This window comes from Misgurnus anguillicaudatus, chromosome 20 (genome assembly GCF_027580225.2).
Source record: "Misgurnus anguillicaudatus chromosome 20, ASM2758022v2, whole genome shotgun sequence".
Lineage (NCBI taxonomy): Eukaryota > Metazoa > Chordata > Actinopteri > Cypriniformes > Cobitidae > Misgurnus > Misgurnus anguillicaudatus.
Genome location: NC_073356.2, coordinates 1,361,887 through 1,388,175, shown reverse-complemented (window position 1 = coordinate 1,388,175; position 26,289 = coordinate 1,361,887). Strand labels below are relative to the sequence as shown.

General features: G+C 36.4%; 2 protein-coding genes across 2 annotated transcripts; one reads left to right on the top strand and one right to left on the bottom strand.

Annotated features, from left to right (window-relative positions):
- Positions 1-278: 278 nt before the first annotated feature.
- tbxta (T-box transcription factor Ta) lies at positions 279-3,342 on the top strand. Its single transcript, XM_055220813.2, has 8 exons — positions 279-572; positions 911-1,175; positions 1,318-1,452; positions 1,554-1,615; positions 1,753-1,811; positions 2,105-2,278; positions 2,456-2,579; positions 2,685-3,342. The coding sequence occupies exons 1-8, from the start codon at positions 301-303 to the stop codon at positions 2,941-2,943; spliced, it is 1,350 nt and encodes a 449-aa protein (XP_055076788.1). The 5' UTR covers positions 279-300; the 3' UTR covers positions 2,944-3,342.
- Positions 3,343-15,919: 12,577 nt separating this feature from the next.
- Positions 15,920-24,849, bottom strand: nudc (nudC nuclear distribution protein). Its single transcript, XM_073857990.1, has 9 exons — positions 24,649-24,849; positions 24,182-24,259; positions 22,396-22,618; positions 20,248-20,324; positions 19,457-19,564; positions 18,319-18,513; positions 17,238-17,321; positions 16,929-17,047; positions 15,920-16,402 (listed from the first exon to the last, which is right to left on the bottom strand). The coding sequence occupies exons 1-9, from the start codon at positions 24,718-24,720 to the stop codon at positions 16,351-16,353; spliced, it is 1,008 nt and encodes a 335-aa protein (XP_073714091.1). The 5' UTR covers positions 24,721-24,849; the 3' UTR covers positions 15,920-16,350.
- Positions 24,850-26,289: the final 1,440 nt, after the last annotated feature.

The following is a 26,289-nucleotide window of genomic DNA, read 5'->3' as shown; positions in this document are numbered from 1 at the left end:
TATACTTTAAAAAAAGATTCATTTGTAATTTATATAATAATGAATTATATAATATTATGTTTTAGGCTAGCTTGTTCATTATTTATTTTTTATTAACGTATTATTTTTTTTACACAAAGACCTGCATCTTAAAGGTTTGGGGTAATTCTCCGCACTTTTTAATGGCCCACTATGTATTTCAAGAATACATTCTGTTTAGTGGCGTCAAATTATTGAGCGCTATTAGGGCGCGATGGGCGTGGTCTAGCGCTTTGGGGTCACGCCCCGTATCAGCATGCGGTAAGTATCGGGCCTTTAAAAATGCTCGGGAAGCGTTTAAAGGGCAGATCGTGGCGCTCTGTCAAAGCATCGATATCGGACTTAACTCAAGATTTATTTGATCCAAATATGACTTCCTCCAGTCCAGACCAGCGCCTGGATCACCTCCTGAGCGCCGTGGAAAGCGAGTTTCAGAAGGGCAGCGAAAAAGGCGACGCTTCCGAGCGGGATATTAAACTTTCCCTTGAGGATGCGGAATTATGGACCAAATTTAAAGAGCTCACCAATGAAATGATTGTCACCAAGACTGGAAGGTATGATTAGATTTGTCAAAACATTTGTAGGCTAAAGAGGACTTGAACGCTTTTCAAAACTTTAAAAAAATATATTTCCAGTGCGGTTTGTAGTGAACTAAATAATACTGAAAATGTAATCACTTAATTCACACAAAAAAATCACTTTCAAAGTCATACATAGGCTTACAGTTAGTGCCAAGCATTGTCGGACATTTATCGCTAAGACGTTTATGTTGCGTTGCTATGACGCGTTCATTTACAGCTAATTAAAATGTCGAAGTTTAGATGGTGGAAATTCGTTTACCCATGTATCATACCAAGTAAATTTTTTTGACTAATTTTGTTCTTCGTTCTAGACGAATGTTTCCCGTGCTCAGAGCCAATGTCTCCGGCCTTGACCCCAATGCAATGTACTCCGTACTGCTGGACTTCGTGGCGGCGGATAATAACCGGTGGAAATACGTGAATGGCGAATGGGTGCCGGGCGGGAAACCCGAACCTCAGAGCCCGAGCTGCGTCTACATTCATCCAGACTCACCAAACTTCGGCGCGCACTGGATGAAAGCGTCAGTGTCCTTCAGCAAAGTCAAACTTTCCAATAAACTCAATGGTGGAGGACAGGTAAAAAAATTGCTGCTTTTCTCTATTGTTCTCATTGGTAAATTTATTCAAATTTGTGCTATTTTGCTTTGAATGATTTTTGGTTTTCTTGGCATTAATATGAATCAGGCTTATTGACTTAACAAGTGTTTGCTTTTTTCAGATTATGTTGAACTCTTTGCACAAATATGAACCCAGGATTCACATAGTGAAGGTTGGAGGGATTCAGAAAATGATCAGCAGTCAGTCTTTTCCTGAGACACAGTTTATTGCTGTCACGGCTTATCAGAATGAAGAGGTGAGGGGTTTTATAATGTTTTTATATCCCAGAGTTGTGCATTTATGAAACATATATTTTTAAGCTTTTGTCTCATTTGTCTAATTGTTCATTTTTACCAGATCACAGCTCTGAAGATCAAACACAATCCATTCGCTAAAGCTTTCCTTGATGCCAAAGAGAGGTAAAATCAAAACGCAATTACTAAACAAGAGTTATGTTTCTCCTAAAATGAACTAATTTAGATATTTTGATTTGAAAAGTTTTTATGGACCTATTGATAAGATCAAACTGAACATTACTGTGTTTTCATGTCAACAGAAGTGACCACAAGGAAGTCCCAGACCACAATACTGACAATCAGTCTGGATACTCACAACGTAAGTACCTTTTAAAGTTTTAAAATTTAGAAAACTGTTCTGGCATGGAAATAAACCAGGCCATGCAATTGCATCAAAGTATTTAATTATATATATATATATATATATATATGTGTATGTATTTACTCACAAATACACATGTTAAATTGAAAAGAAGGATGTAAGAAGATATGCAGTAATAATAAAACTATTAGAGCATTGTGTATGTAATTTTATGCATTTTGTTTAGTTTCCAAATTAAACTTGCATTTCAAACACTGTCTTAAAGCATTTTGTTTGTTTTCTTTTAACAGTTGGTGGCTGGTTCTTGCCCAGTAATGGCCCTATGGGCCCCAGCAGCAGCCCCCCTCAATTCAGTGGTGTTCCTGCTCACTCCTCTGGGTCTTACTGTGAGCGATACTCTAGCTTGAGGAACCACAGAGCTGCTCCATACCCCAGCCATTACTCCCACCGCAGCACTACCACCAGTAAGCGCAAATTATTAAAACCTTTCCACAGTTAAAAGTTTTACAGGCTATCATTAAAATGTATTTTTGTTGTGTTATTTATTTAGTTATTTATTGATTTCCATTCATGATCAACAAGATTTGTGTAGAAATTGTTATTGGAGTTGGTGTTTAATTATCGCATGTCATGGCTTTTAGATAACTACATGGACAATTCTTCAGGAAGTCTCGGCTCTCACGATAGCTGGTCAGCTCTGCAGATACCCAATTCTAGTGGGATGGGCACCCTGGCCCACACCACCAATACTACCTCTAACACCAGGTCTGTATACCCTCATGTCTTTTTGCTTTTCAATGAATGTTGTATTTTGCCGCCTGACTCATTAATTAATTGACTAACGTTGCATTTGCTGTGCTTTCCGTACAGCCAGTACCCGAGCTTGTGGTCTGTTGCGGGTACAACCCTCACCCCCTCTGGGTCAACGTCGGGGTCCATCACAGGCGGGCTGACATCTCAGTTTCTGCGCGGATCTTCAGTGTCCTACTCTGGGCTGACTTCATCTCTGCCTGTGTCCTCTCCCTCCTCTATGTACGATCCAGGCCTGAGCGAGGTTGGAGACGCCCAGTTCGAGAGCTCTATCGCCAGGCTTACAGCCTCCTGGGCACCTGTCGCACAAAGTTACTGAGATCCAGACCAACAACCTTCCTGTTTTTTGAACATGTGTTCAATCACTTTACTCTGTGCAAAGATTCAAGAGACTGAAGGGACTGAATCAGAGGTGAAGATCCTACAGAGACTGGTTAGAGCGTATAGATTATTTATTTCTGATGCCAACTTCCAGAGAAACTTTTCTCTGATTCATATCTGTATGCAATATTTTGGCATGTAACATTGTAGACAATCAAAACCTAGACAGACAATCACTCATAGCTATATTTGCTAATTCATCATAAGAAAAAAATATGGGGCCAATGATGGTGTTTATTCTTTATAATATTATCTAAAAAAAATAATAGTAAGACCAAAATGTGCTGATGACTGACTAAAATGTATATGTGTGTAAATAAATAGAAATTAACATTCACTTCGATTGTCATCTTACATAACAGCTACTCTGCTTACTGTAGTAAAAGTGACAGCTGGGCTACAAGAGAATGTCTGAAATGATAAAAACATTTCAAATGTGTCTCTGTAGTTATGTCTGCGATCCATCCGATGTACATATCTATCTATTTGTATTTGTTGGACTCATTGTGAGTTTTATTTATGTGATTTTAATAATAAATTAAAGTTCATTTTTCTGTCAAAACAGTTTGTCAGTCTTTATTCCTCTACCTTATGTTTTTCTTTAATAGTTTAAGGATTTTATGTGCACATCTTGACATTGTAAGGTACATTTATGCACACAGGTGAAGTAATTCGCCTTTTAACACTTTAGCAAAACTTTTATAACAGGTTATGTAATACATTTATAATAATTATGCAACAATTTGTGACCCTGAGATGAGAAGCATAAAGATTTGTTTTGACATTGATTTCAATCTTTGACTTTGACCTTACTCACTCAATATTAAAGATATCAAAATTATATTGTCACCAAATGTTCTTTACATTGATGTAGAAAACAATGAATCACAAAAGTGAATAAATGCAAAACATCATTTATTGTTGGTTTCAGTTCCCTACAAAGCATTACAACTTTTTGCATTACAGAATTGATAGCCATTATAAACATGTAAAATGGTTTAAAAACTAAATCGTAAACTGATGCTCCTTTTTAAAATGATGAACTAACTCTCCAGGTTAAATTATATTACTATTAATCTATTACTGACCACATCTGAATTTACACAAACTATGTGAATGTTTTGGTTCAGGACAGATTTCTTTACACAAAACCTGTTCTTGTAGACATCTAACCTGTGGCCGGTTGCATAAAACTTAAAGACTAGTCTTAAAAGTTAGTCATGATTTTTTTCTTCAAGACTGATCATAACTGTTTTAAGTATGTTACATAGAAAGGTAGATTGGTCTAATTTAAATCCAAATAATAAGACTGATTAGCCCAAACTAATTGTTAGTTAGTCAGAATTATTCTTAAGACACAGTCTTTAAGGTCACGGCTACGGTTATGCAACCGGCCACTGCTGTTCACGCGTAAGTCATCTTCCTTAAGCTCTGTTATTTATCTTTATTCAGGCGAATCTAAAACTGGTAGTTTCAGCCATTTTATCTGCATAATGATCTAAAATCTTGAAATTCAGAGGATGATTGCATACTTTTGATGATGAAGCTGATAATATCGCAGCAGGTGTGTGTTAAATGAAATCAAGGCTCATGCAGTAATAGAGAGATGTGAAGCAGAAGTTCAGAGTACGATATTCACACATCTTCACAGAGCTTTGTTAGAATCTACAGATCTGTGTTACACACTGTCCTCACATTTAACAATTCACTCAAAAATAATGAATATTAAATTGTAAACAATTGTTGCCAAGTAGCGTCAGTAGGAAAATTAAAAGAAAAGAAAAACATAGTGGTTTTGTGGAAGACGCACATACATCAACTTCGTCAAACAGAGAATAATTGATTTTTGTATATTTGTCTGTTGTTTAATGTTTACGACTTAGATTATTGTTATTTTGACAAGATATCTCTAAAAAAAACTTATATTGACTTAACCTTTAAAAAAATGCTTTAACAAAAAATTGACTAATTATTTGAACAGTGCAATAGGCTACTTAAAGGGATAGTTCACCCAAAAATAAAAATGCTGTCATCATTTACTCACTCTCATGTTGTTACAAACCTGTATACATCTCTTTGTTTTAATGAACTCAAAGGAAGATATTTTGAGAAATGTTTGTAGTGCAGGGGTGTCCAGACTTTTTTGTGTGGTGATCTACTTTTAAAATGATAAAGCCGACAAGATCTTCCTGCTAAAAAACAGTTACATTTTTAATGACAATAAATGACTATACTGCATATCTCTACATTGAATTTAAGGCTGTCCCATTTAGGCTACTCCATTCTTTTTGAGGAGTTAAAAAAGTCATTGAGTACATGTCAAGTACTGCTTAAGAGATGCAGTTTAGTGAAACAAACTAGAAAAAGACAACAGTATCAGAAGCGTATCTATCTCTCTCTCTCTCTCTCTCTCTCTCACACACACACACACACACACACACACACACACACACACACACACACACACACACACACACACACACACACACACACCCCGTGCGCATGGATCCACTCCTGATGAAGGCAAGAATGCGCATCCTGGTAAATTTCGGAAGTTAGACGACTGAGCTGCAGCGGGCAGGCATAAGATTTATAAAAAGACATTTGAGAAGAAAGGCACACAGCAACTCAAAAAGTCTTGCGTGTTTCACAATTAGGGGCTAATCACACCAAAAGCGCTTTAAACGCTTGGAAACGCAAGGCGCGACCCACTGCCTTTAAAAAAAGACCAGTGGGACACTTTTATATTGCTCAGAGTTGTATAGTACTTAAGTATTTTTACTTTCTAAAAGTACATTTCAATTATTCGTATTTTATTTGTGTTTTTCTTTGGAAAACAAACATTCCAAAACATATTATCATAATTTTTACTCCACTACATTTCATAATTTCAAGTTTTTGGTTTATATTTAATATTTAAGTACATTAAACATCTAGTAATTTTTTGTACTTTTACTTAAGTAATTTTTTTTTCGTACTTTTACTCAAGAAAGTAAAAGTACGCAATTTTTATGTAATTAGGCATTAAATCAATTTTAATATGCAATATATAATGAATACACAGTATGATTTTATGCTTTAGAATGTAGTGAACATTTCTTAGTAAAGAAAAGTACATTTTTTCCCAAGACAAACACTCTGATAAAGCACAGATGCTTGGAAAATGTAACTAAAATACTTAAGTATTATACACCTCTGATATTGCTAGGCAACCACCGAGTCAGCTGTCTTGTCAATCAAATATTGAAGCGTGAGCACTTTCTCAAAAATGAGAAAATGATGACAGAATTTTCCTTTTTGGATGAACTATCCCTTTAGTACTTTTCAAATGACTCCCAATAGACTCTAAATTATTCATATATTGAAATAGGAGAAAAATAAATTCTCATACGTGTCAACAAATGGGTATTCATTAGTTCTCTCCCTCGTTTTACTAAGTTTTATTGAATTTTGTTTTTGACCTGTCAATTAATCCTCTTATACCACAGTTAACACAAACATTGCTCTGGTGATTATTTTAAAACATTTGACAAACACCCATATACCATTTCTCCACCAATCAGAATAAAGTATTCAACAGATCCGTGGTATAATTGATTGTAATTGGTCACTTACAACATTCCAGGGTCTGTTAACCAAAGCTAAACCACACAACTCTTGACCACTACTACTTCAATACTTAATGTGTTACTCTCTTTTCTCACATAAGAGTTTGAATTTGTTGCAGATAATAAGATATTTCAAATTAATATTTCCAATCATGTAATAATTGGAATGATGTACATCCCACTTCTTTGCATCGTCCTCCTGATCACCCTGCCTGTGCTTATTTTGTGATAACGATCATTATCTCTTACACATCCTAAAGCTCGCTGTATAAGCTGATGCGTTCCTGACGTCACTGCTCTTTGACAGCACTGGAGCTGGATGGTCTGATGGCAATGATTGAGCACTCAACACGTTGGCGTAAATGAAGCCCGTAGGGTCACAAGGCCACGGGCAAACAATAATGAAGGAGCAATGTGACAGCCAGCTGGTAGACCCAAGACTGTGTGCTCTGATTCCCACAGTAAAGAGGGAATTGCCTATGAAAGTTTGCCTGTCTAAATGCCCCTCTGTCTGTACGGTTTAGATGGGTCTAAAGAATTAAGCGGAGCTCTCAAAAGCCTTTTGTATTAGTGAACACGCTGAAACATGTGTACAGCATATATATACTGTATATGTAATGCTCTGCTAGATCACTGACTGCACTCTTTGTCTATAAAGCGTTTGCCCTCATAACATCTTATACACACACAAACACACATGGCAGCCTGCCTGTGTTGATCCTGTTTAGGAGCTTCATTGGGACTTTGTCTTTGTCTTCCAGCAAGTGTGGCTTTTAAATACGCTCTAGAAAGTGTGCTCGGCACACAGGTGAGGAAAGGAAGGCTTATAAGACCCCTCACTGTGAGGACAAATGAGATTATTGTGTTCTGAAGTGTGCTATTTGTCATCGGTGCCCAATACATCCATATGGAGCCCACCATTCGTGTTAACATCACATGTTACTGAGAAAGTGGTACTGAGAATGATGTGTTTATCATACATTAGACACTGGTCATTCAGTTCGACCGCTGATGATCTTTGAAAATGTATAACAGGGACAAGTAGAATATGACTAATGAAGTGTTAAGACTTGGTAGGTTTTCCAGGTTGACGTCCCTTCAAATTTTAGGCGATGTGGACTGATGTCAAAACGCGAAACTAAAGACAATCAGGAAAATTGTACATACTTGTACATTTGTGACCCTGGATCTAAAAACCAGCACGGGTATATGAATACACTGTAAAAAATCCAGCATTTTTGTCAAATGAACATATATTTTTATGTTTTTTATGTTACTCTTACACTCTGAGGCTATTTTGGGGATTTCCGCCTGGATTTAGCCTACACAATATTAAAAGCTTCCCATACCCACATGCAGAGGTGTACATACAAAAGTTTGGTATCATTTTACAGGAAACCTTTTGAAATTATATAAAACACTGTTGGTTGTATGTGTTGTCAGTCCTCTAATAAACAAAAAAATAAATAGCCGCTTTTTGATGTTTCCCCCCCCCCTAAAGTTTGTATTTAAAAGTGTATAACTCTGGCCCTGAGTGATCACGAAAACTGCAGACAGTTTGATTCCTGCAAATGTCAGCTTACAGAGGAAAAGGGATTTTTTTCTGTATCGTAATCTATGCAAAAGTTATTTTTCTCCAACTGATGGGAGGAATAATACCCTTTTTGTATACAATTTCTGCCTAAACATATTTGAAGTGCTCCATACAGTGGAGTAAATGCAATATCTTTATATCATTTTACAGAAAACCCTTTGAAGTTACATAAAAAGCTGCTGTTTGTGACAAATATTGTTATTTATGTTGTTTTTCATATGATGAAACACCAAATCGTCTTTTTTTATGTTGTAAACACTGTCTTTGAAAGTGAATAACTCTGGCTCTGTGTGCTCTAGCAGACTGCAGACAGTTCTGGTTGTTAGCAGCAGCAGACAGTAAACACCCCCCAAAAATAATGGTCTCTTTAGCATGTCCAATTCAAAAGTTATTCCTATTTTACTGAAGGATGTGAAAATAAATTTTTCATATATAAGTTCTTTGTCTTGTTTTGCACATATAATAAATAGGAATAGATTATTCATGCTCACAAACAAAGAAAATGCTGTGAATGGACTTTATCTTAGGACCTAAGATAAAAGATGGTGTAGCATTTGTGGCTATCTGTGCTCTCTGAGGCAGTTCACGCTCAAGTTTCATGTCAATTTACAAAAGACAATTTTTTACCTCATTATTCATTTGACGATTGTTGGATATGTGATGATATGTATTTAAATAACGATGTAACCTTATTCCTGAGAGTGAAAGCTTTCATTTGATATAAGACTTGCCCATGTTTGACATATTAAATGAAAGAAAAAAATGGGGGGGTGGTTGTGTAAATTAAGTATAAATAACTTTCTTAAGGTAAAATATATAAAATATAAAGTGATGCATATCTGCATCAAAACCAATATTTTGATTTTTTTGTCGCCTCAGATTCCAGAATTGTACATAGTTGTGTCTGCCAAATATTGTCCTATCTTAACAATGACAATGGAAAGCTTATATTACATTTCAGATGGTGTATAAATTTGTCTGAATATTGATGCATATGGTTTTGTGGTCCAGGGTCACACATGTGTGTGTGTGTTATAGATATCTGTTCATGTTTTAAATAAAGGTGTCACGTACCGGAAATAAATGTGTCAGAACTTTATACATAGGGAAGGAAAGCGATGCCTCATTTTCCATCAACAATTTCATCATGCACATTTTCAGTATCAGTATGTGGTGACTGTGTAAACACAGCAGTTATAATGGTGAGTCTGAGTGCAAGGGCTTGTGGGTGAGTTATGGGAGTCTGCTGCCAAAACCAAGTCATCAAGTCTGGAGCGGTCATCGTGCTGCTCTGTTTGCCCATCATCTCTCCACCCCTTCACCCCCACACAAACCCTCGTTACCCTCTGATGTCTGTGTGCCTTCGTTAATGAAGAAATTCTGGTAGCTGGGTGAGACATAGCTCTCAGCTGAGCAACCTTCAGCTTTCTGTCCAAACTCTTCACCCCGGGCCAGCTCATCCACAGGGCAGCCAGAGCTTCCTCCGCTATACGCCCATCAGAAGCTGCCAGTGTCATGCAGAAACGGCAGGAAAAATATCTACAATATTACATCTTCGTAAGATGGGAATTTAAAATGATTGCGTCTACTTTCAAAACAATTCATGTTGAGGATAGAAAATTGTATTCACAGATGTTTCTTCTGAGCAAAAGACTCCAGTAATTGTATATGTGTCTGGAAATGTCCCAGAAAATGTTTTCAGTATAGAAAATACCTCTTATTAGATATTTAACAGACTATAAATTCAGTTTTACTCAATCGTCTGATTTGTTTAAAACCCCTTGAGACAAAACCGATACCTATATTAAGTATATTTAAGGACTTCCATAATAGTCCTATAATCAGTCCTTTGTCCTGTACCGTTGTGGCAAATGAGTTGCTTACAAGAGGCAAAGTTACTATTAAGTTTTAGGAAACATATGTGCCATTTCACATACAACAAACACTTGCAAGTTCGCACGAGCTAGTGCAACTGACAGTCTTGAGTAAAACGGTTCCTGACACTTTCACCATCATGATGAGAGATGTTGAGTAAAGCTATAGACCGTCTCACGATGTCCAGGAGAGTTGTTAACAAACTGTACAGCTAGCTTCAAACCATTAACAGTGATACAAAACATACAATCAAGCCTGGGTGAGGAATAACCTCTACAAAGGGGATATGTGAATGTTGGAGGATAAGCTAAAATGATGAAAAGTCACCTTTGAAAAATGTCTTTTGTGTAAGCTCTTGAAGAATCCAGTTATAAAATCTAAATAAATGGCTCTTAAATCAGTGATTTTTGATAGGAAGTATATACAAAAGCAGTGACTGGTGCAGTACCCTTATATGTACCATATGTACCACGGATTTGTACCTTCGAGGCACTGCACCTTTTAGGTACAAAGGTGTACTTATAGAAAGCTCATCTTAGTGCACATATTAGTGCAAACCCTGCTGAAATAAACTGACTGGTTTTAGCTGGTTTTTAGAGGGTTTTGACCACTTTTTAGCTGGTCAAGCTAGTCTTAGCTGGTCAGGTTGGACGACCACCTGGTTCACCAGCTATAACCAGCTTGACCAGGTTGGAAGCTTGCTAAGTTTGGCTAAGCTGGTTGGTTGGTCTTCTTGCCTGACCGGCTAAGACCAGCTTGAACAACTAAGAAGTGTCCAAACTCCCTCTAAAGTAAAGTGACCAGACATCCCCGTTTTCCGGGACCGTCCCGTTTTTGGTGTTCTGTCCCCGACTGGAGCTGTCCCGGAAACGTCCACATTTTACAGCACGTCTAAAACAAGCAGCAAATACACTGAAAAACCCGATCATCATGTAGCCTTGTAGTAGCAGACCGGAGCAATCATGTAATGATTATTTTCACCAGCAGAGGGGGCCGCGAGCTACACTGATTACTTGGTTGCGCTTCACTTCTTTAGCGCAGAAGAATTTAATACAAGACACACAAGAAACACCATCAAGTTAACATCAATCAAGTTATCATAAGATATGAAAACAGTCAAAGTTATCGGAGGTTAAGGTAACTACTCATGTTAAATTAAAGTAATAAACCAATGAAGTGAACTGATCACAGCATGGTAACTGTTACTGAGAATTTGTTTTGCGTTAAATATTTTACATTTTGCATTATTACTTTTGTTCTTCACGTTTACAATGCTATGAAATCAGCTGTAGTAGTGTAGTGTAATGTTTGATGAAGTATGTCTCTGTGCATTGCATAAAAAAGGGAAAAAATTTGATTTCGGCTTCAGAAATTGTTCAACTAATTGAATTAGAAACACTGGCAAAAAAAGTATTCTTAGTATTTTTGTCTTGTTTTCAGTACAAATATTATATAAAAAAACTTAAATCAGGATGCATTTTCTTGTTGAGCAAAATGACCTAAGAAAATAAGTCTCGTTTTAAGACAAAAAATATCAAATTTGTGCTTAAAACAAGCAAAAAAAAATCTGCCAACACTTAATTTAAAGAAAAAATGTCTTATCATTGGCAGATTTTTTGCATGTTTAAGCACAGATTCACTTGAATTTATAATTTTTTTGTCTTAAAGCTAGATTTTTGTTAGGGGATTTTGTTTATCAAGAAAATGCATCTTGATTTAATAATTTTTAAGATATTTGTACTAAAAACAAGACAAAAATACTATTAAGTAAGAAGTAAATAAGTCAGTCAGTCATTTTTTGCAGTGAACCCACAACAATAAAAAGAAAACTTTCAAAAAACGGGTTGTCCCCATTTTTCTTTTATTCATAGATAACAACAAATTATATTTTAATCACATTTTGACCATTGAACTAGGTTTTAATTTTAAAAATCTGGTCACCTTACTCTAAAGCCAACCTGCTTCACCAGATAAAACTAGGCACATATAGATCAGCTAAAACCTGCCAACCATCTTAGGTTGGTTTACGCTGTTTTTGTCAGCAGTGCACTTACATTGTGATAAAGAAGCGGGTTAAAATTCATTAATGTATGGTGTCATTCGTTTAGATAGTTCAAAGGAAAATAGCCTAGATAGGCTCTGGGGCTAACCATAAGAATCTGACAAAAGTATTGTGACAGCTTTGGTAAAACCTCCACGAAAATTAACAATGGTTTTATTGTGGTAAAAGTGTAGCAACCATTTTTTGCTTTATTGATTACTATCAGCAAAACCATGGTTATTTTGTGTTTACTATGGTTTTACTACAAGGCAAAACCTGTCATCAGAAAATAAATACAACTAATTTCAACTTCAAACTCTAAAAACTTATTGCACTGTTATAAATTACTGTTAAAATATATGAATATATATATATATATAAATTTCATAATAACAACAGCTACTTAATAACACTAGAAAGAGAGTTTAGTAGTTAGATGGCAATGGCAGGACTGATGAGAGAAACGCCGACACTGCCCTCTTGTGTTTATAATGCGTTTGAGTGAAACATCTCTCGAAAAGAAGGAAAACCCAAGGTACAATTTACTATAATAAAAAAATGTTAACCATGCATTAAATTGTGCATTTAATCTGTAGAAAAATGATTTAAAATAAACACATAATCTTCAGTTAACTGTTTTGTACCCCTAAAATTTAACGGGTACAAAATTGTTCCCAGGACTACATAGCATACAATATATACCCCAAATGATGCAACATTCCAATGTGTTGTGTACCCATAATTGTACAAAAATAAACCCTTAGGTATAGTTTAGTGTTGGTTTTTGACAATGTACCAATATTTAAAAAGGGGGAGAGCGGGAACGGTGGCAACACTTTTTGCATTTGCATTCCTTCAGTTTCTCAGAGTGTTTGTATTGAAAAGCCAAAATTGTAATACATTAAACCTGATGCCAAGCAAGCATTTTAGTCCGGGAAACCTCCTCTCAGAGTTATCCCTAAGCCACTTCTGTGTTGTACAGGTTGCATGTTTGCGTTGGAAAGAAAACCTTCGGCCCAGTCTCAGGATATCTCTGTACTTTGCTCCATTCACCTTTCCCTCAACCCTGACCAGTGTCCCAGTCCCTGCTGTTGAAACACCCTCTCAACATGATGCTGCCACCACCACCCTTAACTATTGGGATAATATTGGGCAGATGATGAGTGATGCTTGGTTTCCTCCAGACATAACAGTTTGAATTAAGTCCAAACAGATAAATATTGATTTCATTAGACCAGAGCAGTCTGAGAGTTCAGATACTTTCGTGCAAATTTCACCTTTAATTATGACCCTTCTCTCATGATTGTTAGCGTTGCAACAATCATGTTTCTGAGCTCTGCAGGCAGTTCTTTTGACCTCATGGATTGGTTTTTGCTCTGATATTCATTGTCAGCTGTGAGGGCTTTTATAGAGAGGTGTGCGCCTTACATCTCCAATCAATTTAGGTTACCATAGATGGACTCCAATCAAGGTTTGGAAACACATAGAGGCACCTACATAAAGCAAAACTTCAAGTGTTGATGCAAAAGGTCTGAATACTTGTGTGAATGATATTTCTGTTTTTACTTAGTCATGAGTGTAGATTTTTAGAAAAAATTATTGAATATCAGGCTGCAATATAACGAAAAAATGAACGGGTTCTTGTTGCTTTCTAAATGCACTGTAAGTGCTCATTTAACCCTTATGTTCAAAAAAGTCCCCCAATCGGTTTTGGGTCAATAAATTAACATTTTCTCCCTATTTCTATGAATATATTCAAAAATACATTTTAAGTACAATATATGCATGCATAGCTTGATATTGAAGCTTATTCTTAAAAGATCTGGTTTAAAACAAAAAGCTTTACTGGGATAGTACTGACAATATTCAGGTATAAAACATTTCTATTATAACAGTAACAACCCTGACAGCTGGAGAAAGGAAAAGGTTTTCATTTGTCCAACCCATCTGTACATGTCATTATGAAGGCTGCGTCCTCTGGAGGACACATTTGTCTGCAGCAAATATCATCAGGTCTTGTTTAAACAAAAACAACTATTACATAACAAAGTAAGAATAAAACTACAGTGATAATGTCTTAGAGGAATAAATAATTTCATTTTAACATGTTTAACTCTAACATTGGATAACCTCGATGACATCTCACTGCCACAGGACGCAGTCTTCAAAATGAGAAGGCAAGAAAAATAAAACAGGCAAGAAGCTGTTACAGTGCTCAGCATAAATGAGTACACCCCCTTTGAAAATTAAGATTTTACTCCTTTTGTTAGTAAATATGAGACCAGTTTGCTTTCTTTTTTACAAAATAGTTTTATTAAACATTCATTTTTATTAACAAAAGAGTTAAAGTCGCTGACCATCTTTAGGATACAAAAAATAACTAATTTAAATCAAATGAGGTGTTGCAAAAATGAGTTAGCAAAAAAATTAACAGGAATTCACTAGGAAATGATGAATATAATTAATCATCACACAGGTGGCCACAGGATAACTGACAATTGAGGGTGGTATGTAAGAGAGAAAATCAACTCTCATGTAATGGTGACAGAATAGCACCACATGGTAAAGAAATGTCTCAAGACATGAGAAATAAAATCATTTCTTTGCACAAAATGGTCAAGGTTTCAAGATAATTAGTTAAGCATTGCTAATAAGTTTGAATACTGTCACGAAAGGGATCCAAAAATTAAAAAAGGATGGACTTGTGAGAAGCTCTCTGCGATGTCCAGGACGTTTACTGAAGTTAACACCTTGTCAAGAGCGTTTTGTGATGAGAGATGTTGAAAAAAATCATCATGCAAGTTCAGCACAGTTGGCTAAATCATTAGAAAGTCAATCTGGGGTGTTTCCCGTGACACCACACGACGGAGGTATAGTTCAAAGGAGAGGCATGCATGGCTGTCATTCATAGAAAAAAAGCCACTGATGGAGCCAATGCACAAATACCCTTTTACTAGAGCTCATATTGAGAAAGATAAAGACTATTGGGTCTCTAGCTCTCTATACTGTGGAGTACTGAGACAGAGATTAATCTTTGTGGCTCTGAGGTGTTTCACTCAGTATGGTGTGGCAAAGGTGAGGAGTACAACAATGAAAAATGTGTTCTTCTGTGGGCTTGCATGAGTGCTGCAGGTGTCAGAGTGTTTAACTTTATAGACGGCATCATGAATACACAGATGTACTGTGAAATACTTAAAGAGAAGATGCTACCTGTCACTCTGTGCCGTTGGTCACCGAGCAATCTTTTAACATGATTGTGACCCAAAGCACACATCTAAGGTCAATAATTCATTTTCGAAGAAGCTCAGGGTAAAAGTGATTCAGAACTCAATCCAGGTTGAGATATATGTGGAGTTCTGAAAAGACAAGCAGAACGTCATTTTCCATCCAGGATCTGAAAGAGGTCATTGTTCAAGAATGGAGAATAAAAGATGTAACTGTATGTTGTTAACTTCTTTACTCAATGTCTAGAAGAATTTGTGGTTTTTAAAAAAAATGAATGGAGGTCATACAAAATATTTGATTTTTTTGTTGTAGGGTGTACTCATTTTTGCATCACCGCATTTGATTTAAATGTGTTATTTTTCGTATCCTTAAGATGGTAAGTGACTTTCACTCTTATGTTACGAAACATAAATGTTTAATAAAACTGGTGTGTTAAAATATAGCAATTTGGTCTCATATTTACTAACATACTCATTTATGTTGAGCACTATATATTGTGATTAAAGTAGTTATGTAATTGATCTAAATATTGTGTGTGTGGTATTTTTCAAATCAGAAGGTCATAAACAGCTGGGTCTGAAATGATTTATTAAAAAAACACAAAACCAACAAACGCAAGACATGATGCATGAAGCATTATAACACTTTCATCATCACGACAGTGACATTATTCTTACAGTCATAACTGAAAAGGGTAACACATTACATTAAAGTCCTATTTATTGAGATTACTAATAAACATGAACATTAGCTAACACAAACTAACAATATGCAATCAGTTTTTACAGCATTTATTAACCTTTGTCCATGTTAGTTTAAAATTGAGTCATTTCAACAACGTTTGGTAAGCTTGGTATCATTGTTAGTTCATATTAACTAATGCAATTAACTAATATTAACAAATAAAAGCTTACTGTAAAGTGTTACCCTGTCAATGGGTCTAACTGATTAGAAGCAGAGATCTGAACAATGTGTAGTGATGTTTACAAAGTCACAGACCCCTCAGCTGAACTTTGCTTTGGAGAAATCCATCTCAGGATGCTGAGCCATGAACCTGCAACCACATCATACAACAGTTAAAAGTACGAAAAAATAATTAGGTGAATTAGCAGTTCATGAGACCGTGCGTTCACACCAGACGCGAATGAAGCATTAAGTGTGAGTGATATACATGTTAAGTCAATGCAAAGACATCCTGTGACATGATTCATGTGGCGCAAATCATGAGCGTTTCAGGTGTTTGACGGTGGTCACACGTGATTCGCAAACTGAATTTTGCGAATGAAGCAAGTTAACTCAAAATGTTCAAGCATCAAACTACATGCGAATACCGCGATTTATTTGCTTCATTCGCGTCTGGAGAAAACGCAGTCACACCTCTTTTGTATTTTCCTTAGAAAAAAACAAATTCCTCTAGAATTATTACTACGCTCGTTTGTAGTGTTTATTATTAGCCGCTTCTTATATTATCTATCGATTTTTCTGTGCTTTCCCCTACATCTATTCATGTAAAGCTGCTTTGAAACAATTAACAATTGTGAAAAGCGCTATATAAATAAAATTGAATTGAATAGAATTACTTTTTCAGGATATCCTGTTTCTTCTGCTCTTCAGAAGTTGGCAACCCCATAGACTTCTGCCTCTGATCATACATCATCTTCTCCACCATACTGCGTGTCTCCCCATCCAAATCAGACAGCTGACCGCATTCAATTTAAGGAGGGATCAAAGTGTACACAGTTAATAGAATGAAAGTCATCAACACAGAATGTAAATAGTTTACTTTGAAAGAGTTTGGAGTGTCTTTAACCAAACTTTTAAGACCTTACAGTCCTGGTTTGAGATATTGTTTGCTCAAGCAGCTTAGGTCCATGTGTTTGATTGCTTACCTTAGAGTTCTCAGGGCAGATTTTTTTGGTGTTGATTTCAGGGTCTGTGGTCACCAACTTATTCCACCACTCCATTTTATTGATCTGAAACAAACATGTGAAATAATGGTTCAGTTTGACCATCAAACACTCGGCTGTCCCCTAATATCAATCCAGAGATCTGCTACAGCACAAATAAATGACCATGAATGAACTAGAATTACGCATTTTGAATTGGTTCACAATGAGAACAGAATTGCAGTTTGTGCGCTTTGTACTTCTAGGATTTTATCACAAAATAAGTTAAAACACAGAGTTAAAAGCAAACTATCAGTATCTGTAGATGTCATTCCATGTAACGAAACATTAGTATCGGCATAGAAATTTCGATGATAAAAGAAAATCAGTGCAACATCCCTACGACAAAACTAAAACACTGTGATTACACCGAGGACCTAACCGGTTACATCTAATTTGACAATATCAGTATAAGATGTAAACAAGAACACGGTTTAAACAAAACCCAACCCAAGTCGAAAGTATACTAGGGATGTCCGCATGACGTCATTTTTGCCCAAAATTTGAGACCGCGCGGACAGTGCGCGTACAGTCCGTGTACAACAGCGCATGCGCTTGAAAATATTTAGACAGGAAACTCCACTACAAACAATTATACAAAAGAAATAGACAGCATTTGCACACACACTATCGTTTTTCTTCTTTAACTTTTACTTCTTCCAAGAACAGAAAGCTGTGGAGCATGTTTGTTACCATAATGTTTGATCCCTGTTCTTTGTTGTCTTGTTGTTTGAACTAAACTGTGTTGGCAATGATGGATCGGTTACTTTTCTTCACCTATCCTAATGTTTTAATGTACTGTAAATGTCTCCAAATCAGTGCTGCCATGACGGCCTGTAAGAGTAATAATTTGAATAAGAAATCATTTGTATTGCGTATAGTGTCGAACGCGGCCATCCGCGTGTGGCCCCGGGGAGTATACTTGGAAAGCTGCGCGGAAACAAGGCACGCGGAAACAAGGTATACCCTGGCCTTAACACACTTATGATTTGAAAACACTTTCAGCATTTTGTTGTACTTTTACCTTCTCAAAATGGATTGTGACTACTTTTCCATCCTCAATGAGCCAAGAGCTCTCTTCCACCTTCACCTCATTGAACAGCTGTCCGTCAATCACAGGCGGATGACCCTTTAGACCGACCTTCAGAGAACGCCTCTGGATGTCCACCACAACATCTTTGCCCTTCATACGGAAGTTCACATCAAAAGGCACTAAGAGCTGTAAGAGAAACAACAGGATGCCACATGATCATCATCATCATCTCTACAGACAACAGCTAATTAATTAAATATAACACTGTATGATCAGGATAAATGATAAACAGGACCGCAGACACCAAATCTGATTGTTTACAATTGACTAAAGTCACCTCTAGTCAATACTGTCAGAAAAATAAAGATACCCTGAAACTAAGGTTTATATATAGGTGAATCGGTACAGTGAGGAAATATTTGGGTCACTCCACACAAAAGATAAATGAGGCCTTTGTACTGTGATATTACTGTCAGAACAATGAAACACATTCAATCTTTATTCTCATTAATACAGAAGAATCACATTTGTAATACTGTAAAGTAAATAAATGGCCTGTAGTTTAAATTGAAGATGATGTATCATGGAAAACAATATTTGTGGAACATCTGATCAATTTTGCCAATTAAAAATCGGACAGGTAGATTTTTACTTCTGCACTACTTTTCAAACTATGGGTCCGGACCCAATTGTGGGTCTCACAGTGAAAAGTGGGCCACACAGTGGGTTTTCTGTAGTGTTGAAAAGCAGTTTAGTTCAATTAATGACTAGCAATGACAATAATTTTGATATGATATACTAGAAATTATTTTGATATTTTATTTAAACTTACATTTTAATAAAAAAAATGACTGAATACAAAAATAATAAATTATAAAAACATATTTCCACTTAAAAATATGTTGGTGGGTCCAGGGATAGATTATACCTATTCACGTGGTAATGTTTGGAAACCGCTGCATTATAGGAATGTGATTTCTAACTTAATTTCTTTATGCAATATATCATTTCTATAATCCAACACAATTTCACAGCAATGACTAGTTTGCATGTGTATAATTTTTGACAGCAGCTAAAGACTCCAATGTGCAATACTTCTGTTGAATCTGTGAATGAGAATATAACTCACATCCACTTCAGAGAGAGTTTGAGTCCACCTGTAGTTTGGAAGATCTGCTCCATTTCCAGCATTTGGTTTGATCTTGTCTTTTTCATCCTCCTCTCCGTCCGAGTCAGACTGAGATGAACACATCAGTTCAGCAACACTCGAAAAGAACTTTAAAGAACTTGCAATATTGTGTTTTTGTTAAATAGCCCAGCTCTTGAATTTTCTACAACACATAACCTTTAATGTTAATATTCAAATACAGTAATAATACTACATTATATTGAGTATAAGCCTTCTATAAATAGTCAACATTCACGCCCCACCCTCAGGATGAATAACGTAAGGACACTAAAGTGTTCTGTATTATTTAAATACTGTGACTGACATCCAGAGATTGAAATGAGTCATTTCTCATTTTATTTGCAGTTGACAAAATCTTATGCTGTCACAGAGATAAGCTGGATATTTTAGCACACCTAACAAACCTTACATGATATCTGATTGCAAACAGCATATTGAATACAATGAAACACAACTGTTATTGTTCTGCTGAAGCATGTGGACGTCTGCATGTGGAGTCTAACTTATCTTTTGAAAATAATCATATTGACAACAGCTGTCAACCACATAAACCTGTCAGCAGTCATTCAGTAAATATCCCCCGACTTTAACGATAATTTTCAGAACGATATAGTTCAAGGAATTCCTAACGTTAATAATTTTTTAATGCTAATAATTGTTGTCATTTAGGTCAAGTGCAACTACCAAATAAGATAAGGGGTAACTAAACATTTAATACAGAAAAATCTCACCCCTTTTTTATCGGCTTTCTCCGAGGCATCATCTTTCTCAGCTACTTCTGAATCTTTCTTTTCCTCTTGTTTTGTTTGAAAAGGAGGAAGATACGGATTTAAAAACTTAACGGCGGGTTAATTGTAACACAGCTTCTTTATATTTATACATGTAACATTCACAGCTGACTTTCTAAATCATTCTTATAGACCAGGGGTCTCCAACACGTCGTTTGTGGGTTTATTTATTTATTTTCTGTGGTTATGGCGCATTTGGATGTCTGGTTAGTGTTACAAGCGCCTGTGGTACTAAAAAACTGGGTGCGTGTTTGACGTCGCATTGTAGATCGGCGTATCATATGACATCAGTAATTTAACATGTATTATCCAAAAACAAACAGATAAGTCCACGCATCGGCGCCGCGGCAATCGGCCGATCCTTGCAACGCTGTGAAGCCCGCGCCACGGCAACCGGCCGATCCGTGCGACGCTTCGAAGCCGAACACACCTCGAGTCGAGGCACTATGTTTAAAAAGAATGCCGTGATTTTCGGATTCACTTTTGGTAAAACGAAAATACAGTCGTTGTCACAAGTTCAATGGGTTATCATCTCATATTTAAACATCAAATGTCAAGAAATACCAGAGAGCCATACGAGCATTACATCTTGACTGAGAACAGGTGAGAGAACGACATGACACAGCTAACGTTAATAGCTAAAATGATATCAAAAGACTTAAGGCTGCTTAATATTATCAAGCTTGTGCTTTGAATGGACTGGACGTGTTTAAAAACATGCTGATGATGCGCATCCAAAACAGGAGTTAAACTTTCTGTCCAGTATAACTTAGTTTAAGTCTTACATTTTGTGCAGATGCACGTTATATAATACATTTATGTTGTATCATGGCTTAATATTATGTAGAGCGCGTCATACAGTATACAAAGCGCATCAGTTTGTGTTTATTAACCCTTTAGTTTCCCTTCATCACACAGCTTTTCCTGTTAGAGTAAAAAATAGGGCTGCACGATAAATCGCATGTGTTTGTCACGCACATCTCGTCAGTAATGGCGGTTCCTTGATTAGTATTAAATCGCCATCAGCTGTTTTCAGATGGAGCAGCTTTAACTGCACAGAGCCGTAGTTCCCTGACAATCGGGGCAATTTTGCATTAATTATCGCGGACGTATCGCCTGCGATATGTATGCGATATGGCCCAAATTGTCAGGGAACTACGGCTCTGTGCAGTTAATGTCGCGCCATCTGAAAACAGCTGATGGCGATTTAATACTAATCAAGGAACCGCCATTTCTGACGTGATGCGCGTGGTATCGCATGGGATTTATCGTGCAGCCCTAGTAAAAAACATCTATTTCATTAATAATCTAATATGTGTTCATTTTTCTGTCATAGTTTCTTCAAAGTTAAACTTTATTTGAGTGTTTTTAATATAAATATTTTCCTTTTCACAATGACGCCCTTTTCATTGCCTCAGTTAATCGAGTTGGCTACTCGTTTTTCAGACAATATGGATTAATCGAAATGAAAAAGTGCCATACATGCACATCCCTATTATGAATCCAAAAGCAGTAAATACTCTGTGAATGTTTGGATCATCTTTCTAAATCTTATCTTTATTAAATATTTTTTTTGTTCAAAATGTGTTTTTTTTGGAAGAATCCTACCAATATCTAAGAGGTGATAAAAAGTATAAATAAAGACAACATGAAAGTTTTTTTGTTGTTATTGTTTAAAAGGATATGTACTTTCATTTGATGTATCATATGTTTAAATAAATGCATTTTCTGGAAGGTATTAAAATTTTGTGAAGAATATAAAAAAAATGCTGGCACTGGCTGGCAACTTTTTTTAAAAATGCCATAGGGGAAAGAGTTCAAATCATAGTGAGTTAATAGATCGTTGTCTATTAACTCACTAATTTAGGTATTACGTGACACAAGTAGCTCTCGACCACTTTTATTTTTTAGAAAGTAGCTCTCCAATGAAAAAAGTGTGGAGACCCCTGTTATAGACGGTTTCAGCAGTAACAACACAAACAAACGGCTTTCGTGGAACACATATAACTTCTAGTAAACTCGAAGAACCAATGACAACACAGTGCATCTCAACTTTTAATGCTTGTGTGTAGCTGAATGTGTAAATTAAAGTAGTTTTTACTTGATTTAATTGTGACTGGAGTCTTTCAGCTTCTTCATCTGTAAGTTCTTTGATTCTGGGCTCCTCTGAAGTCTGTTTGATCTTTCTCTCCTCTTCCTTTAGTTTAGCAGCTCTCTCCACTTTCTCCTTTTTCTCCTTTTCTTGTCTGGACTGTTTCTCTTTCTGGGCTTTCTGAGCGAGTTGATTGTGATGAGCAAAGGCCTCTTTAACCAACTGAGGAACACACAGCAGATTATTAGTTGGGTCAAATGATACTACAGTAATGGCATGAAAAATATTAGATGCAGATTAAAGAGATCATTCTTTCAAAAAATGAAATATTCTAATATACACACACAAATTGAATAATGATCCAAATTGAAGTTTATTTTATATAAAGTTATTGTATGGCGGAAGAAAAGGTTGTAAAAAAGTTGTACTTTTTGTTAAACCCGACAGCTCCAATCCTTGTTCAGTTTCACTACATAGAAAAGTGTGTGCACAATATTCTTGACCAATTCACCTTTCATGTTGTACAGAATTTGTATGTGAATATTCCTTTCCATACATAATGGTGTCACATATGTGGGAACTACTTAACTAATATCCTCACATATTTTACTGAAAATATGAAGGACATCATCAACCCCCTTTAAAGCCACAGACTTTGAAGGCAAGTCTTGATATTTAAAAGCGGGAGCCTCTAAAGGCCAAAGAGCGAACTGAAATGAGATGGTCTAGCCTATAGGGTCTGGGGGATTGCGTCACTAATGAATTGCAAAATATACACTTTTATTTAACTTCAGTTTTAAATTTTTATTTCAAAATACCCAGACGTCATGGCCGTGCATTGCATCTTGGGACAGCCAAGGCTTGGTGCATCGCAATTCAGGGGCTGAAGGCAAATGAGGTCACCGGGCCACGACGAAGGCTGGCCCAATTCGAAGGCTCCTTCACATACAAGCCTCCAAATGTGGCTCTTCCCCCCACCCTAAAATAACTATCCATTAATGTATCCTTCAGAGCCTTGGCTTTCCCAAAACTGAAGTTAAATAAAAGTGTATATTTTGCAAATGAAAGGTCCTTGTCACTGTTTTATTATTACAAACGATGTTTTAGTGATAGGGAATTAATATTATTGCTGCAATATTGTGCGTGTTGCGTTTGTATATTTTTAAGGTTGGTGAATAATACATACTGTTGGATAGTTAAACTGCATTAGTGTGTTATATTTTCTAAAATAAAACACAAAAATTTCTGTATCCATGTACTTTTTAAAGGTTGAATGCGTCTCAGCTGTTATGTCCCGCTGACAAGCGTAGTGGGCGGGAACAGCAAGACGCAACTCCCCCCGTAGGCTAGACCGTCTCATTTCAATTCGCTTCATAGCCTTGCGGCCATAGTCTGCGGCCCTAAAAGGATCCAGACCCTGAATTGGGATGCATCCACTGTGAGGGATACATATATGGATTCTTGGTTTCAGGGGGAAAGGCCATTTGGAGGCTTGTATGCGAAGGAGCCTTTGAATTGGGACAGCCTTCGTTGTGGCCCGGTGACGTAGTTTGCCTTGCATTTGTCTGTTTAGGGCTACTGTAGAAACATGACTTCCATGTAAGGGGACCCGCAATGTATGTAGATAAAAACGGCTCATTCAGGCAATAAAAACAATACAGTTTATTATGTAAGGTCTTTATATACCACTGATAATATAGTCATGTATATTATATTGCATTTCTGTCATGAGATCATCCTATAATTTACACAGTGCACCTTTAACGGTAATAAACGTTACCACACCTTCTCGGGTGCTCCAGACTCTCCTCCTGTGAAGAAATCTGTTTTTCTCCTAAGAAAACTGAAGAATGTGTTCACCAACTGTTAAAAATAATAAAGAAGACTCAGTGAAATGATGAAATGATGCCAGAGATGCTGTTAATCTAATCTTAATTATAGCAAATTAATATACATTGCTCAATGGACTGCTTCAAATTCTACTCAACTGCATGACAAGACTACCAGAGGCACAGATATCTTGTTAGGTTTCGAGACACATAATATCCACATACTGGAACAATCTAGCAAACCACATAGTTATTCTTAAATTATTAACAGTAAACGGACTCCTACAATTATGTGTTGTTCTATAATCATTAATAAAGAGTTAAGTATACAGTAGTTATTGTAAATATAAGGTAAGGCTAAGGTAAGAAACGTCAGTTAGCACAGTTGCTAGCTTGCTCGTGCACGAGATAGACATGTCATACCTCCTGAACGCCTCCTTCATGCTGCTGCGCCATCGCCAGCAACATCCCATCAAATTTCTCGTCATCACCCATCTTCTCTCTCTTTGTTACAGATAAAAGACAGAAACAATAAATATTATATAATATTAAGAGTCACACTACAGCCGGTGCGTTGCCGTGACTACTTCCTAGATACAATCATAGACACGTGAACCTTACGGCCAATCAAATCAGACATCTTTGTAGCGCAAACGTACCAACCAATCAGATGACTGCGTTGTAACGCTTTAGCGGAGGAGGCAGGAACAGATGCACAGAACCTTCTAGACGTGACCGGCTTGTTCGACTTCATGCGGCCCCGCAAAAACCGACAGCCGGATGACCTCAAGTTACGCGAGAATTAATCGAGCAATCATATGAAGTCTAATTTCGTCTCGCTCGCGCGGTACTTTGACGTCATCCGCCTGTTAGTTCTAGCGGCGCCGCATGAAGTCGAACAAGCCTATATGCTTCTAGACACCACAGACAGACAAGATATTAAATCCTGCTTGATTTAAGTTAGCATTTCATATTTGATTTTAAATAAATATTCGTTTTATACTAATGTACATTTTGTATCATATTTAATGCGTACACCATTCATTGATTTTAGCAGTTTATTTTTAATTTAATGGTTTTTTTTAAGTGTAATTTTTATGAATGACATTATAGTACTCATACTCTCAATATGATATGAGACCCCTAAAACATGTCATACTTGTGTATAACAACGCTATCAAAGAACTTATATACTCTTTGCGCTATCACACTATATACTTAAATAGGTCTACAAGTAATACTTAGTTATTTAAATAAACACTACAACTAATATTGTTATAAACAGAAGACATATTTTCTCTCATTATGAAATGCTCTATACACAAATATCTTAGATTTCAGTGACAAAATCAGATGTTTGCTTGTCATTATTTTGACTAATCAAATAGAACAGATAAATTAACATACAGATGAGGCAAAATTAAAATTTTTGCTTTCAATCATTATTTCTGCATGTATTGTGACCAATTCAGTGCAGTGTCTGTTGAATTTCAACAAAAGCAAACCTCAGGAGTGACATAAAGTCATCCAACAGCAATATAAACGACTGAAAGCATTCCAGAATCAAAATTTGTTCAATCAAATATTCACTTTTGAACTCCTCAACAGTTCTTATGCTGAGCCGGAGTTTCTTCTGTAAAGAAAATGTTACACGGTCCAGAGTTTTTCTTTCTGATGTCTAAGAGTCAAAGAGGTCAAGGTTGAAGATTAGTTATGGTGCTATAAATAAGACTGCAGACTCAAACTGAAGTCAGTCTAGTGTGGAGTAGAAAGTGAATCTAACAACAACAGATTTTATTCTGTATAAAATAGGCATTACATTAGTGAAAATGAAAAAAGACTGTAACAATTCAAAATTCAGGAAACATGGAATTCTCTTAAGCATCCTAGGCCACAAACTTAAAGGGATAGTTCACTTTAAAATGAAAATTCTGGCATCATTTACTCATCCCCATGTTGTTCTATTCCTGTATGAATTTTTTTTCTATGATGAACACAGAAGAGGATATTTTGAGAGATGATGTAAACACACAGCAGTAAGTGACTATTGACTTCCACAGTAGG

Bases quoted from the DNA above. Each gene is read 5' to 3' on its own strand.
- tbxta (XM_055220813.2), top strand. From the start codon at position 301: ATGCTCGGGAAGCGTTTAAAGGGCAGATCGTGGCGCTCTGTCAAAGCA. The intron at 1,453-1,553 runs GTGAGGGGTTTT...CATTTTTACCAG, and splicing joins CGGCTTATCAGAATGAAGAG to ATCACAGCTCTGAAGATCAA. The intron at 2,580-2,684 runs GTCTGTATACCC...CTTTCCGTACAG, and splicing joins AATACTACCTCTAACACCAG to CCAGTACCCGAGCTTGTGGT.
- nudc (XM_073857990.1), bottom strand. From the start codon at position 24,720: ATGGGTGATGACGAGAAATTTGATGGGATGTTGCTGGCGATGGCGCAG. The intron at 20,325-22,395 runs CTTTAATTTACA...TTCCTCCTTTTC, and splicing joins ATTAAATCAAGTAAAAACTA to AAACAAAACAAGAGGAAAAG. The intron at 19,565-20,247 runs GTGAGATTTTTC...TGTTCATCTCAG, and splicing joins AGAAAGCCGATAAAAAAGGG to TCTGACTCGGACGGAGAGGA.